At 41.1% G+C, this 16,333-nt stretch overlaps 4 protein-coding genes and 1 pseudogene across 4 annotated transcripts; 3 read left to right on the top strand and 2 right to left on the bottom strand.

The window, feature by feature from the left end:
• The first annotated feature begins 33 nt into the window (after positions 1–33).
• Positions 34–1,401, top strand: LOC147942145 (uncharacterized). Its single transcript, XM_087455939.1, has 2 exons — positions 34–490; positions 599–1,401. The coding sequence occupies exons 1-2, from the start codon at positions 34–36 to the stop codon at positions 1,399–1,401; spliced, it is 1,260 nt and encodes a 419-aa protein (XP_087312065.1).
• A 2,292-nt stretch (positions 1,402–3,693) lies between these two features.
• Positions 3,694–4,223, bottom strand: LOC109133442 (putative defensin-like protein 60). Its single transcript, XM_019246559.2, has 2 exons — positions 4,111–4,223; positions 3,694–3,970 (listed from the first exon to the last, which is right to left on the bottom strand). The coding sequence occupies exons 1-2, from the start codon at positions 4,196–4,198 to the stop codon at positions 3,831–3,833; spliced, it is 228 nt and encodes a 75-aa protein (XP_019102104.1). The 5' UTR covers positions 4,199–4,223; the 3' UTR covers positions 3,694–3,830.
• A 3,005-nt stretch (positions 4,224–7,228) lies between these two features.
• Positions 7,229–7,712, bottom strand: LOC109133267 (putative defensin-like protein 56 pseudogene; annotated as a pseudogene).
• Positions 7,713–10,049: 2,337 nt separating this feature from the next.
• On the top strand, positions 10,050–10,649 carry LOC104793874 (uncharacterized). Its single transcript, XM_010520299.2, has one exon. The coding sequence runs from the start codon at positions 10,050–10,052 to the stop codon at positions 10,647–10,649; it is 600 nt and encodes a 199-aa protein (XP_010518601.1).
• Positions 10,650–13,215: 2,566 nt separating this feature from the next.
• LOC147942144 (uncharacterized) lies at positions 13,216–13,581 on the top strand. The gene has a single exon (XM_087455938.1). It carries the CDS (start codon positions 13,216–13,218, stop codon positions 13,579–13,581), a length of 366 nt encoding a protein of 121 aa, XP_087312064.1.
• The last annotated feature ends 2,752 nt before the right edge of the window (positions 13,582–16,333 follow it).

Genomic DNA, 16,333 nt, shown 5'->3' with positions numbered 1-16,333 from the left:
CTCAAGGAGATGCGTAAAAAGCATTTTCCGTAGATGTTGTTCTTGATGGAAACAATGCACAAAAAGACTGTTTTGGTGGATTTACAAGTATGGTTGGGATATGATCATGTATATACGGTGGACCCCGTGGGTAAAAGTGGAGGTTTAGCGCTTTTTTGGAAGAGTAGTGTGGCGGTAAATATGAAGTATGTAGACAAGAATCTGATGGATGCTCAAGTACAGTTTGGAGCTATCAACTTCTTTATCTCTTATGTCTATGGGGATCCTGATAAAAAGTCGAGAGCTCAAGTGTGGGAAAGGATTACCTCATTAGGGATTGGAAGAAGGGATATATGGTGTATGCTTGGCGATTTTAATGATCTACTCCATAATGGAGAAAAACATGGAGGTCCAAGAAGAAGTGATACTGAGTGCAAGAGTTATAATGATATGATAAAAGCTTGCGATATGGCAGAACTTACCAGTCAGCGAAACAATTTCACCTGGGCAGGTAGAAGAGGAGATCACTGGGTTCAATGCAAGTTGGATAAGGCTTATGGGAATAGTGACTAGTTCAAGCATTTTCCTGTATCTAACCAATCTTTTTTGGACTTTAAAGGTTCTGATCACAGACCGTTCCATGTAAAACTAATGAATTCTCAGCAGAGCTATAAAGGGCTTTTCAAATTTGACAAAAGATTTCTGAGGAAAAAAGGAGTGAAAGAAGCTATAGCGGTTGCTTGGGGTGGAGAGCACATGGGAATAAATGTGTCAGTCGCTGAGAGAATGAGGGAGTGTAGGAAATCTCTTAGTCGGTGGAAGAGACAAAACTCCTTGAACTCTCAAGACAAAATCCAGATCCTGGAACAAGAACTAGAAAAAGTCCAAACAGACGTGTGGCCTCCGGTATTCAAGGTGAGAAATCTGAAAAGAGACCTTGCAAAAGCTTATAGAGAAGAAGAGACGTATTGGAAGCAGAAAAGCAGGCAGAAATGGCTGCGATGTGGAAATAGAAACTCGAAATTCTTTCATGCTTCGGTTAAAGCTAATCGTCAAAGAAAAAGGCTAGAAAAACTAAAGGACATTAATGGGAATTTTCAGAGGTCTGAAGCGGCAAAAGGAGAGGTAGCCAGTGCTTATTTCCAAAAGCTTTTTAAATCTTCTAACCCTGCTAGCTTCCATGAGTGGTTTTATGACATGGCTCCCAAAGTCAATGATGCAATGAATGATTGCCTTCTAAATGAGGTTTCTGATGAAGAAATCAAGGAGGCGGTTTTCTCCATTAAACCGGCCAGTGCTCCTGGTCTGGATGGCATGTCGGCATTATTTTTCCAGCAGTATTGGCATATTGTAGGATCAAAGGTGTCGATAGAGGTAAAGAAGTTCTTCTCTGATGGGGTTATGCCTAATGAATGGAATTAGACTCACATTTGTTTGATACCAAAGACTACATAAGCTTTTGAGATGGCAAACCTTAGACCCATTAGTCTTTGCTCAGTTCTGTATAAGGTTGTCTCCAAGATTATAGTGAAGAGAGTTCAACCATTTCTCCCCGACATAGTGGCTGACACGCAATCGGCATTTGTATCAGAGAGACTCATTACCGATAATATTCTGGTGGCTCACGAGTTGATCCATAGTTTAAAGGTGCATCCTCGTATGTCAAGTGAGTTTATGGTGGTTGATACACAGAGTTTTAAACCCTATTTTCCTACTGCAAGTGCACAGCAAAGAAGTAGTACTTAGGGGTCGAATCCCACGAAGACCAAGTTTTACTCTATGGTTCTATTGGTTCAATTTCAAGCTAAGACAATTCGAAGTTGGGTTTGTTTGGTAACAGTAACGCGATTAAAACGGTATAAAAAGGCAATAAGCAAAACACTAGATCATGGATAATTCTCAAGAATTTCAGAGATAGCAACTAAACAACTATTCAGGGCATAGATTAGTACCAGTCTAGAACTCAAACATAAATAAAAACTGATCCACTGTCGTGGTATCAATAACTCTATCTGATCGATTCTGTGCGGAAACGCGGAGCACATGCTCAGACATCCGGAGCACATGCTCGGCGGTCCATAAACCCTAAACTGTCGTTTGAGCCCAGAATCGCAGACAAGCATTAAAGAACAGGAATGATAAGTTCACAAATCACCTACACATCAACTTTCGCAGGTCTAGGATAATTTACCACTAATGTCTTTTCTAGCAACCTATTACACTTTTGATGAATAGATAAACCTAGAATCATAGATTGGGTGATCAAATCAACCTAAGCATTAAGTCTAACAATAGTGAAGATAATCGATTATATAAAGCCTTATTTGTGTTCTGTTGCTAACCCATGAAACCCCTTTTGAAACCCCTAATCTAGCAAAGAAAACTATTCAGACATAGAGAAATGAATCATAGCATAAGATGAGAAATTCAATGACATAAAAATAAAAAGGGTTCAGAATATGCTTCACAAGGTAGCCGCTCTTCTCCCTCTCACAAAAACGTCGCTCAAAAACCAAAAAGAAAAGGTATATTCTCTCTCCTAAAAACCCTAGGTTAAATAGCATACAAGTAGAGAAAAATAAGGAAAGAATCCAAATTCAAATCTTCCTATTAAAAGCGATCTCAACCCTCTTTCTCCCACAAAGGATCGCCTAAAATAAGGGGAATTAGGCATGGAATCGGCGCCTAGATGCTTGCCACGTGTCGTCATGAATCCGTAGAGTTGGGAGCATGTGCTCCTGGGTCTAAAATCAGCTTTTCTGCTCCAATTTAACTCCTTTCTGCTCCGATTGCTCCTGCGGTTCCAATCCTTGCTTTTAGCTTCCTAGCCTCTTATTATAACCTGAAAAGGATTCAAACAACTACAAAACTATCAAATAAACGGGGTCAAAGTGAGTCAAAACCGTAACATATCAGTGGTAAAGTCTGACATGTCTAAAGCTTTTGATAGAGTAGAATGGAGTTATCTGAGATCTCTTCTCCTTGCCCTTGGTTTTCATGAAAAATGGGTTAATTGGGTCATGATCTGTGTATCCTCGGTAACGTTTTCAGTTCTAATCAATGATTGTCCCTTTGGAATGATTGTCCCACAGAGAGGATTAAGACAGGGAGATTCCTTATCTCATTTCCTGTTCGTGTTATGCACTGAAGGATTTACCCATCGGCAGCATGGCCATCGTTTAAACCCTAGGTGGTGGCTTTTCAACGCTTTTTACGACCTTTTGTGGAGTGGAAATTGGAATTGGAAGTCGCTGCAACAAACAGAGGAGCAAACCTCATTGCTCAAAGCGTCACAGGGGATCTAAGAATTCAGTATTATGTTGCTTCAGGGCATCCAGATTGGTTGAACGCTGTTCTTGGAAGAACGAGGTTTCCCCTCTGTTTGAATTGTGAGCTATGGTTTTTGGTATAGGGGAAGTTGGTTTTTTGTATAGACCACTTGTCGTACGGTGGAAGTGGGCTAGAGTAGGCAAAACAGGGGGTATAGGGTGTTTGATCTGAATGTATCTGGTAACTAGTTAATCTCACCGGTTGGTTAAATATAAATTTAGTTGACAAAAAAAAAAATTTGTATGATCAAATTTTTTTTGAAAAATTATGAAGTTGCGTTTTACAATGCAAACCAATAAAAACAACATAAAATATTATTACTATTTTGTTTCATTACTTATCAATTTAACTAACGGCAAAATCATTTAGTTTGAAGCGACAATATAATAAATTAGTTTTATTTCATAGAAAAGCCATACATAAATTTGAGGCTAAAAAGACATATTTCAACTGGTCAAATCGTTGATCGGTTTTTATTATTATTATTATTTTTTTCTTTTTTTTTTGTCGACGGGTTTTTATTATTTTTTGCAACAACATCGTCCATTTACACACCCTCCATCATGGTACCTCTTGTGAGTACAGTCACACCAACATTCATACTCTCCGTACCTTGTTGTACATGGAATAAAGCAAACATCATTTTTTGATGTTTCCATCACTGTAACACGTGAGACACGACAACTTAGACAAAATATAGTCATTAAAATAGGTTTTTCAGTTTTTTCTTTTCTTTAAGTAAAATGTTCAATAATTAATTTGAAATTGACAAAAACATTTGGACATACGATAACAACATACCTGGTGAGCCCAAAACGTCAGAGTTGGACAATGAGTTTGTTAGTATCACTAAAAGAAATAAAATCACAGAATTTTTGGTGATATTCATTTTTTTCTCACTATTAATTCTCTGTTGTAAGAAAAAAAAAACAAAGAGAGATTATATTTATATGATTCTTTGCCAAGAAAAGTTTTAATTTTCAACCTAGTTATTTATTTATTTCCCATAAATGAATCGAGCATATATGTTGATAACATTATTTTGGTGGTAGATATGGCATGATTCCAATGATACCAAATCATGGAAATATATATAGTCAACAATATTATTTTGTAATTAAGTAATAATATACTGTAGATGATTTTGAAAGTAAGGGAGATATATGAGAAAAATGGAAATTCTGTTTTTTCAAAACAAATCTTACACAATTCCTATCATTCAGTACATCATATTCAATGCAAGATCTGAGTGCATAAATTAGTGTAAGAAAAAATGAACTGAAAATTATTATTTTTGGGTCAACATTAGCATATACATATATATATATATATATATATATATATATATGTATGTATATGTATGTATATTTGCATGTATGGCATGATTCTATAGATTTTTGGTACCAAATCATTAAAATATGGTCAAAACTTCTTCTGGTAAGTGGTAACCATTTTAGTATTACAAAAATACATAAGGAGTAGAATCATAATTTTGTTTGAAAAAATGTATGAGTTGTACAGCACACAAAAAAAACAAATAATAAATAGTGAAAATACACCGGTTTGACACAAATTTGGTAATTTTTTGTTTAACGTCTATTTTTATTTCTTCCAAATCGAGTTTACAAAGTTACTGAGAATATCCACACATGGATACATAAACAATAAACTAAGGAACGATACAACTTAATAAGCTAATTACACTATGCTCTTTGTTCAGAAGACTCTTACTCGCTAACAGATTATAAAATCTGTTATTCCTTCTTTGTACTCGAACCCAAGTCATTGCAATTTTTGGCTATGATTCAATTATGAAAATACCAAATTCACTTTGGAATCTTTTTAAAACATTATTGCCTCTGTAGTGATTTGTACCATCCTCCCCATGAACAACATAAATCTGAAAAAAACTACATAATTCATGATTCACACATTGTCAACGCTTTTTAACAAACCACCAGAGAAACCGACAGAAGATCTTTCGCTAGAACCAAACTCTACCGAAAGAGATACATAAACTGATAATAATAATTACTAATACTAATATAATCCATAGACTTCAATCTTCACTCCAATATCGAGTTTTATCTTCAGTCTTCTTAGTCTTCAACTTACGTTTCCAATTGGTGGATAAATTATCTATGATGATGATGATTTTTGGATCCCATACTCATCAAACCAGTGGAAACGACCACGCTTGAATGATATGGGAGTAGCCACCATTGCAAAGCATCATCACGAATAGTCACTATGAGACTCCACCAACAATTTTGCTTGAGGAAGCCACCGTGGATGTGTGTCAAAGCCGCTGCATCGCAAGGAAACCACCATCGCACTCAAGACAAACAATATCACTCAATTTTTGTAAGGATGACTGAAGACAAACTAGAGAAAATATTAAAAACCAGGTCCGGATTGAAGAAGATGAAGAGACATATGTGTAGATACATAATTACAAATATGAAAACAGGACACGGTACTGACACAATAGATGCATCGGCCACCGGCCAGATTGAATCGGAAAGAAAACGCTCAGAACCAGGCAGTTACATAATCGCTTGTTTCCTATCTTTGTTTGTTTTTTTGCTAGATTAACACTTCATCCTATCCAATTACTAAAATGACACAATTTTTATGTAGAAAAACTAACAAACTACAAAAAAATTATTTCAATTTCAAAAAAAATAAAAAAACGAAAAACAGAAAATTATAATGTTTAAAAATATGATTAATGAAAATTATAATAGATAAAAAATATGATGTTTAAAAAAAAGTTTCAAAATATAATGTATAAAAATAATATTCAAAAATTGTTTATAAAAATATGATGTATATCAACAAATCAACCAACAATAAACTCCTGTTGGAAATCTGTTTGTAATTACCGACATATTTATTTTACCGACGCTCTAGAACCAACAGACGCTTTCATCTGTGATTTGTCGGTAATAGGTGTTTCCAACGGCTAACTGACGGATATGCTTGTGAGTTCTAAGCTGATTTCTTGTAGTGAAAGCATACATCATTTTTTTATCTCTCGATCACTAAACACATATACAACTTATGTTAGTATAGTACTTTATTCTTTATTCGATAATTAATTACTATATTGATTTGGAGTTTGACTATAATTATGCTTAATGACTACTCCATATTTTTAATATTTGGAAATGGAGTGTGGAGTTTAAACTAGAGGTTATATTCTCTTCTTCTTATTATTGATTCAATCGAATAAGTACATTATATAGTAAAGGATAAAGCCCTAAGTACAATGGTATTCCTAAACCGATTTAGAATAAGAGAACAAGGTTGATGGGCTTTGTGGACTTGGACATATATATGGAATGGTTATGGAGATCCATCCTAAGTGATTTACAACAGTATTTTATTAATTTGGAGTATGACTATGATTATACTTAATGACTATCATTATTTGGAGTTTCACAACCAATAAAAATAAAATACTAGTACAGTAAGTAATTTTGAGTCTTTGACTAACTGCAAAACCATTAATGAGAGTAAAAAGAATGATGTGGAGTTTGACTGATATTTATTACTCCTCACTTGGATTAATTTTCTTCTTTTATAAAACGAACGAGGCTTTGACAAAAATCTTGTAAGGGATGAGAACCATAACAAAACCCTTGAATGACTCATTCGCAGCACTGCACACTCGCCCATTTCTCTCTTGCTGGTTAGACCGATCAAATTGTTTTTGGTTTTTTGAAATAATAGTTATCATACATTATTACATTAACTGTTAAATTTCAATAATGATTTTTGGGCACTTGCATCACACACAAACTTAATTAGTTTGTTTTATAAACAAAAATCAAGTAATTAAGATAATATAATAAAATTAGTTTTATTTCATTGAAGAGCATACACATCTCTGTGCTAGTAAAAACATAATTCAGTTTCAAATTGCTGATCGATTTCTATCCTTTTGAGCATCACGGTACATCTATTACGTTACAAACATAATTCAGTTACAAACATGTTACAAACATAATTCAGTTTGTAGCATCGTCCATGGACACAATTTCCATCACGGTACATCTTGAGAATACAGTCATGAAAGCATTCAAATGTTCCATACCTAATCGTGCATGGTACAAAGCATACATCATTTTTGATGTCTCGATCATTGAAAACACACATACAACTTATTTTAGGGTAAAATATACAAACACATACATAAAATCGATTTTACAAATTTTTCTGAACAGAAACTATTAAATAGTTTCTCTTAGAATGACCAAAAGCAACTGGACAATAACTAGATACCCGATTAAGCCAAAACATTAGAGTTGGACAATGAGTTTGTTAGTATCACTACAAGGAAAATAATCACATAAGCTTTTGTGATGTTCATTTTTTGTTTTCGTACTGTAAATTCTGTGGTGTAAAAAAAAAAATAGTCTCGTTTTCAAATAGAAAAGGAAAGAAAAAAAGTAGAAGATGCGGATAATTCTCTAGTTCTGTAGAGAAATGTTTTATATATAGGATTTGTTAGTCGAGAAGTCTTAATTTTTCAACCTAGTTATTTATTTAGTTCGACCATATGAATCTTCCATATATGCTGATAATATTATTTTGGTGGTAAGAATATATTCACATATAATTGTTAAAGGAAATATACAGTGTTTTGGTGTGGGATTTAGCACCCCGACATACCGATCTAAACCAGAAAGATAAATTGATTACTTAACCGGGAATCCGGTTAAAGATCTTAACTGATGATCTACTTGAGGCCTGTTCAGACAAAGAGGCCCAGCCCCATCAATGAGAAGCCGACTTTCTGATTCGCCCGACGACCGATTTGAGGAAGAGATGAGAACTTTCCATATCCCGTTTTGGGCTACAAGGAAAGTTAATATATTTTGTGATCGACGAAACTGTATAAAAGGGGAGAGACTTCTCCATTGTAAATCATCCAGCAATTAATACAAAAACCCTAGCTTATCATTGTTCTTGAGAGAAAACCCTAACTTCTTTCCCAAGAGATTTCAATTCTTTTTTGCTTACTAGCTTTAATTCGAGTTCTTAGAGAGATTACTTTACTGAATTTGTTTCCCCCTTCAAACAAATTCATTGTGTGAAACCCAGTTTCTACAATTGGCGACGTCTGTGGGGACTCAAAATCGTCTTTACAAGTCAATTTCTCAAGAACTAACAATGATGTCTCCGATGACCAACACAGAGGCAAATCGCGCCTCCTCAAACGTATCCGATGTCACGGGCCTCGCGTCTTCTCAGGATAATATTGTAGCAAGAGGTGATGCTCCAACCACGCAAGGCACCGCCGTCTATGTCCGTCGCAACACTACCACTTTGGTAGATCTGACCGATAGCCGCACTGAACCCCCGGCTGAAACCGGAGTCGAACGTGCCCTCGGTCAGGGGATGGAGTCAGCCCGTGAACACCCGGACGATCTCGAAGCAGAGCGCTCGAACGAACACCCTGCAAATGGGGAAACGACGCCTCTTACGGAGCAGCAACCTGGCGTCCGAACTGAAGATTCCTCCGATCGTGCGACGATGGCAGTACCAATCCCGCAGGTTGTCTCCATGGAAGACTTCAAGATCTTGTTCGGTACCATGACCAAGGAGATCTACCAGATGATCTCTGACACCAACCAAAGAGTCGATGCTGTCGCAACTCAGACAACCCCGTAACCACTCTCTGCGGGGCATTCGCCCGCAACCAGGGCAGGCAATCTCACACGTTGTCTTGACTTCTCGGACATACCGACGGTCGACCAAGCGGTCCTTTTCATGATGCGTTCATGGCAACCGTGGCCAATGCGCGGTTTACTGACGAACAGAGGGATATTGGATACTGCCAACTGTTCATCGATAGTCTTTCCCGTCCCGCCTTAACTTGGTTCACAAGACTTGGACCGAAATCGATCGATAACTTCACCCAATTGTCGACAGCTTTCCTCAAGCAATATTGAATTTTTGTCGAACGAGGCGTCACGAGTGCGGACCTCTGGGAGATGGCACAAGAACCAGGCGAGCCCATTGGAAGCTTCCTGGGCAGATTTAAAGAAAAGCTGGCAAACGTTTCCATCCCAGAAGATGCCGCAATCGCCGCTTTCAGAAAAGGACTAATTCCCGGTTCGACCTTACGAAAAGACCTCAATATCCGGGAACCCAAAGACCTCGACGACGCGCTACATCAAGCCTCCCAATTTGCACTCGTGGACGATGAAGATGCTCGGTTGGCCGCAAAAAGTGTACCTGAACCACCAGCTCCCACGAAAGTCAGGAATCGGGAGGAATATCACGATCCCCGAAAACACCATGATCCTCAGGAACAAAAGAAGGGGATAGTTCACACAGTTTCCAAAGTCGACGGACAAAATAAGTTGACACCCGATCCAAAGGAATTGTACTGCGACTTCCACATGGTCCTTGGCCACTCCACGCACGAGTGTATACACTTAAAGAATTATCTCTTTGGAAAATATCTTTCGGGCGAAGTGGAAGGTTCCCGAGGGGGAAGAGGTCGCCGTAGAGGCTGGCAGGGTGGTCGATCTAATGGTGGTCGCGGGGCAGGCGGTCGTGGTTATGCAAACGGCGGCCCGACTAACCATATTCCGTAGCCAGCAAATCAAGTGTTCGTCGAACATCAAGAAGAGACGCCCCAGGAAGGCGAGGTACCCGCTCCCCCAAAAAGACAACATGGAAAGAACCTCGAGCGAGCTAACACTCCTCACCGAGGTCGAATAACCATGATACTTGGCCCGCCAGAGGATTGCGCTGACTCCGTTCGGGAACTAAAAAAGAGGGCACGCCAGATTTGCAGTCTGCAAGCGGCCTCAGACGAGCCCCCACTCTGTTCGGATGCCATATCGTTCACCGCGGAAGACGCCAAAGGGATTCAACACCCTCATTCGGACCCCCTGGTCGTTGAAATAACTATGGGCGAATTCGACGTCGAAAGAGTCTTGGTGGACACTGGAAGCACCGTAAATGTTCTGTTCTGGCAAACGTTGGAGAAGATGGGCATCACACCCGAGCAGGTCAAACTCGAGACCCGAACATTGACCGGCTACGACGGGATCGTCAAAATGTCGATGGGCAATGTAAAACTGCAAGTTCGTGCTAGAGGAGTGACCCGAAAAACTAGATTCGTGGTCGTCGATGCACCCCCAATTTACAACGCCCTTCTGGGGTCACCATGGATATACGCAATGCAAGCCGTACCGTCAACCTACCATCTCTGCCTTAAATTCCCTGGCCCAACATGGATTTGTACCCTATATGGTGATCAAACCGACGTCATCTGCCACAAGCTCAATATCGACCCAACATTCAAACCAGTTAGGTAGAAACGCAGGCGTCTGGGTCCAGATCGGGCAAAAGCATATCAAATATTGGAGGTCCAATACCCAGATTGGTTGGCCAAGCCGGTCGTGGTAAAAAAGAAGAACAGAAAATGCAGAGTTTGTGTGGACTTCACCGATCTCAACAAGGCATGTCCTAAGGATAGCTTCCCTTTGCCGCACATAGACCGACTCGTCGAAGCCACAACAGGGAACCAATTCCTCTCGTTCATGGATGCTTTTTCAGGATACAACCAGATCGCTATGATTTCAACGGATCGCGAAAAAACGGCATTCATCACCGACAGAGGGACATATTGTTATAAAGTTATGCCATTCGGAATAAAAAACACCGGGGAAACCTACCAACGGCTGGTCAATATGATGTTTGCCGATCGGCGCGGACAAACTATGGAAGTTTACATTGACGACATGTTGGTTAAGTTTCTGCTCGCGGAGCAGCACATTCAACATTTGGCTGAATGCTTCGACATTTTGGATCGATTCCAGATGAAATTGAATCCGACGAAGTGCACGTTTGGCGTCACTTCGGGCAAATTCCTAGGATACATCGTTACCGAGCGAGGAATAGAGGCCAACCCCAAGCAAATTAAAGCAATACTCGGCCTGCCGTCCCCTACGAACAAACGGAGGTGCAGCGCCTGACGGGTTGGATCGCTGCCCTTAATCGTTTCATCGCCCGATCAACAAATAAATGCCTTCCCTTCTATCATTGGAACGACAATTGCGAGATCGCCTTTCGGCAGTTGAAAGAATATCTGACCACTCAACCAGTGCTGGTCAAACCGGAGGACGGTGAAACGTTATACCTTTACGTTTCAGTTTCTGTCTCGGCAGTTAGCGGCGTACTGGTCTGAGACGGCCGCGGTGACCAGAGACCAATATTTTATACTAGCAAAGCCCTCAACGTTGCGGAATCAACATACCCTACATTAGAAAAATTGGCTCTCACTGGGATCACCGCTGCGCGTAAACTTCGACCATACTTCCAGTCACATTCCATCATCGTGTTACCGACCAGCCGCTCCGAACTATCCTCCATAGTCCCCTTTAGTCCGGACGCATGGCAAAATGGGCGGTCGAGTTGAGCGAGTACGACACCGAATTTCGTTCTCGACCAAGCTTGAAAACACAAGTCCTAGCTGATTTCATTACCGAGCTTTCCCCTGTTCATTGGACCACGTTCGTTGACGGTTCATCATCTCATCAGGGATCTGATGTGGGACTCATTCTCCGATCTTTAAGCGGCGAAGTGCTTGAAGAAGCATTGAAGCTCAATTTCAAAGCATCCAATAAGGAAATAGAATATGATGCTGTTCTCGCAGGGCTCCGGTTAGCAAGGGGACTCGGAGTAACACATCTGCAAGTCAGTTCAGTGGTGAGTTCGACGCTAAGAACGAGCGAATGGGAGCATACCACCAGTTGGTCCGGACATTGTCTGAGGAGTTCATCTATTTTTCTCTGACAAAGGTTCCGCGAAGCGAGAACACATCGGCGGATGCTCTTGCATCCTTAGCAAATTGCTCGGATCCAGAGTTACGGCGCACAATTCCTGTTGAGTGCGTCGAGACACCCAACATCGATCTAGCTAGCCTGGTCTCCGTTATCAACGACGATTCAGTTCCGATGGAGGTTGACGAGCCAATAGAAGACCTGACGGATGTCACGAAGCCACCCGATGATTGGCAAATTGAGATTAAGCTTTATATCTCCAAAGGAATTTTCCCGCTAGATCGTTGGGCAGCTCGGCGTCTGAAGGCTCGAAGTGCTAGATACATTCTCTTGGATTGCAGTTCGTCCGACATTTTCCTTACTTGTGTTAGTCGCGAAGAAGCCGAGCGAATCATGATGGAGGTACACGAGGACGACGGTGGTAACCACTCCGGTGGACGCGCGCTTGCTTTAAAAATCAAAGATGGTCATTACTGGCCAACCATGGTTGCTGAGTGCGAAGCTTTTTCAGCGAAGTGTGAGGCTTGCCAACGTCACGAGCCAATACAACACGTCACCCAAACTGCTAAGCACTGTTACGGCTCTGTATCCTTTCATGCGTTAGGCCATGGATCTCGTAGGCCCTCTGCCGCCGTCAAGATCGAAAAAGTTCAGACTGGTACTCACTGATTACTTCACCAAATGGCTAGAAGCGGAATCATACACCAAGATCCAGTCTTTGGACGTGACTAACTTTATATGGAAAAACATCATATGTCGTCACGAATTACCTTACGAGATCGTCACCGATAATGGTACACAGTTCACTTCGCTCATTACCAGGTGTTTCTTGAGTAAGTGGCAAATTCGCCTAAGTACATAGACTCCCCGATATCCCCAAGGGAATGGTCAAGCCGAGGCAACGAACAAATAGATTGTTGATGGGCTGAAGAAACGACTTGTTCGGAAGAAAGGCGCGTGGGCAGATCATCTTGATGGTGTATTATGGTCTTACCGAACAACCCCTCGGCGATCTACAGGACAATCCCCTTTTTCTCTAGCATATGGGATTGAGGCACTCGCCCCAGCAGAAGTAGGTGTCCCAACACTTTGTCGAACCATGATAGTTGATAATCCCAGTCTTAATGACAAGCTTGTCGATCATATCAACATCGCTGAGGAATTACGCGACCAGGCCTTAATTCGGATTCAACACTACCAAGATGCAACAACTAGGTATTATAATAAGACTGTTCGTCAACGGCGTTTTAGCGAGGGTGATTTGGTCCTACGAGAAGATTACGAGAATACCAAAGAACTCAACGCCGGTAAACTCGGCGCTCGGTGGGAAGGGCCATATCTCATATCCAAAGCAGTTTGCCCTGGCTTTTACGAGCTTATGACCATGTCTGGTGAACGAATACGGAACTCGTGGAATGCGGCACACTTGGCAACCCGGAACCCTCGGACATCATGTGTTCTATGAAGGCACACGGGCCTTCAACTAGATGATGTTCGCGGAAAGCCTGACCCGCCGACTACAGATAATTGACGAACCGGATCAGCCTCTGCAGACAAGCTCGGTAGGCCTAGACGTCTGTTATGAACGGGAAGGTAGTTTCTCCCAGAGGTTCGCGGTCACCTTCAGGTAGATCAGGCACCTCCATACGGTCGACCAGTTCTTTACACGCTGCATGCTCAATGAGTTAAGCGATCCATACGCCACTGCGCCAGGAAGAAACCCTCGTCAATAAGCCCGTCCAGAACCGGAATGGTCCCTTCCAAATGATAGAGTCGATGTAGCTCCGTAAGCTTCGAGCGAAGCGCCTTGATATACACATCCATTCTTTTACGATGAGCACGGTACCCTCGGAGCTCCAATTGTAAAGGAGACACCAACGGCATGATCGGGTCGGAGCTCGGAGCGAACTCACGAGATCGGGGCGTGTCTCCTATTTCTTGAAGGGGGGGGGTTATCCGGCAAGTTAAGATCCCGACTGCTAGATGCGGCGGCTATCCTTTCCCGGGCCCTCCTTAACCATGCAGCTCGGGTAGTAAGTGGCATCTTTTCTGGTTATTTTTCAAAGAAGTTGCGAATGTCTACCAAAGATCCAACCCCTCCTCTATTTATACCTAGACTTTGCGAACAACCGCCATTGATTGACCAATCAGAGTGCCGCAGATTTTTTGATGCGTCCCGAGAGTCGCTATTAAAGACCGTGCAAGCATTCAATGTTCCTCGCCACGTGTCAAAAAAAAAAAGAGAATATATATGTATATATTCAAATCCAAAATAAATCTACTTCAGTTCGGTCCGAACTCATTCGTTGACACCCTGGCCAGGTGATCAAAGTGCCTCACAGCGCACAAACTTATTCACGTAGGGATAAGCTGAACCCAGAGTATTTACTTCGCACCCAACGTCTATATTTTTGTAGGGATAAGCCAAACCCATAGTTATTATTTTGCACCCGACCTTTAGTTTGGACGGAATTGTTAGCAGAATCCAAAGAATAATTTCGCAGTCCGACTTCCGAACTAAGGTAAAGGAAACAAGTCGAGCCCAACATCTCGCCCTCCGAACAAACACATTCCGTTAGGGATAAAAGTCCCACCTCACGAATTCATCTCCTCGAAGCCGAGAGTGATTACTTTCACATATAAAACATCAAAAAATGACTTGATATAAGCCGGGAGATGTCCTGCTTCTTGTACATTTACTGAATGAAAGTTTTTATTTATTGCAAATGCAACCTGTCTTAAGTTTGACAGTATTTCATAAAATAGTGTTAATATAAAGTGGTTCAAATCACTAATTGCAAGTACATCAGTTATTCGGAACTGAGGGCAATCCCAGCTGCAATTTTTCGAGTATCCGTCCTCAGGCGTCGGGACGGGATTCTAGTGTCCTGATCTTCTGTTCGGCCTCGTCGAGACGGCTGATGGTCCTCTTTTTCTTCACTTTCAAAGTGGCGACTTCGGCTTCCAGTACAGCTAAACGGTCATCAATCTCGTTCTTCTTCAGACGATGATAATAGAGTTTATGGCTCTGTTCTCGATGAACGAATTCGATCTGCATGCCAAAATATTTTTAGTTATGATGGATTCAGGAAAATACACATTATAAGTTAAGTATAAGAGTGTTACCTGATGAACAAAAGCATGTGCTGCAGTGGTCTCTATGTTATCAGCACGTTTGTTCATATAGAGGGGTTTCACTTTGGATGGCATGAATTCACCGCTCTGAGAAAAACTTGGCTCACTTGGCACCAAATTCGCCGAGTAGTAGCTTTCTTTGCAATATTCGATCAAGCACAGTGGCATAGCAGCCACTCTGTCGAGACCATTCTCGATCCAGAATCTTGGATGAGCTTCAAGAAGCTTGAGTTTGCATAACAAATCGTTTTGCGTTTGTTCCACTATAGGAAGTCGGCTGCGATATTCGGCATGACGTTCTTCGATCCGAAGAAGGCAAGTTTCCAGTTCCGATCTCGCCTCCGAACTAACACGGAACATCAGCATCCATGGAGCTCGAATGTTCGGATAAAAAAGCATTCCCCTTTCGATAGCCTCATAATTCGAAAACGTCGGAACATTATTACCAATCTCGACTGGGGAATCAACACTGCTGACGGAGCTTGACATTCTTTATGAATTTAGCTTCGTTTCGAGTTTAAGAATCGGAGAGAATTCTGGGATATTTGTACTAGCCCCCGGGGATGGATTTCCAATTCGCGAATTAGGAAAATAACTTTTCTCTTCGTCGAAGTTTCCTTGTTACATGAAAGGAAATATTCCATCGCAATGCCGAAAGGAAATTTGCTAAAAAAAGAAAACAAAATGATATATCCAAGCCCGACTGAAAATAAAAGGAGTAATATTATTACAAGGGTTTTTCAAAATAACGGATCCAAAAGAGTTTAGAGTTAATTAAAAATAAAAGCAGTTAAGCATCTAGATCGTCCGACAAATTTGCCTGAAAAGCGGCAGCATTGGATCCGTGCTGGTGACTTACGGAAGTCGGAGCCATAACCCCAGGACGGAGAAGTCCGAAGCCAAGCTGATCAGGAGACATGACAAGGTCATTCTCTCCTAGTTCGATGACGTCCAGCGCATCAACATCTTCCTGGGCAATTGCCTTCTTTTCGTTGATCTTCGCAATTTGCTCCTCAGGAATTACTATCCCTTTTCCGATCAAATACCGCACTATATCTTGAATCCCAAAAGCTTGGTTCAGC

The sequence above is a fragment of the Camelina sativa genome, chromosome 6 (assembly GCF_030686135.1).
Source record: "Camelina sativa cultivar CO46 ecotype springtype chromosome 6, ASM3068613v1".
NCBI classification, from domain to species: Eukaryota; Viridiplantae; Streptophyta; class Magnoliopsida; order Brassicales; family Brassicaceae; genus Camelina; species Camelina sativa.
This window is presented reverse-complemented; position numbering and strand designations above follow the sequence as displayed.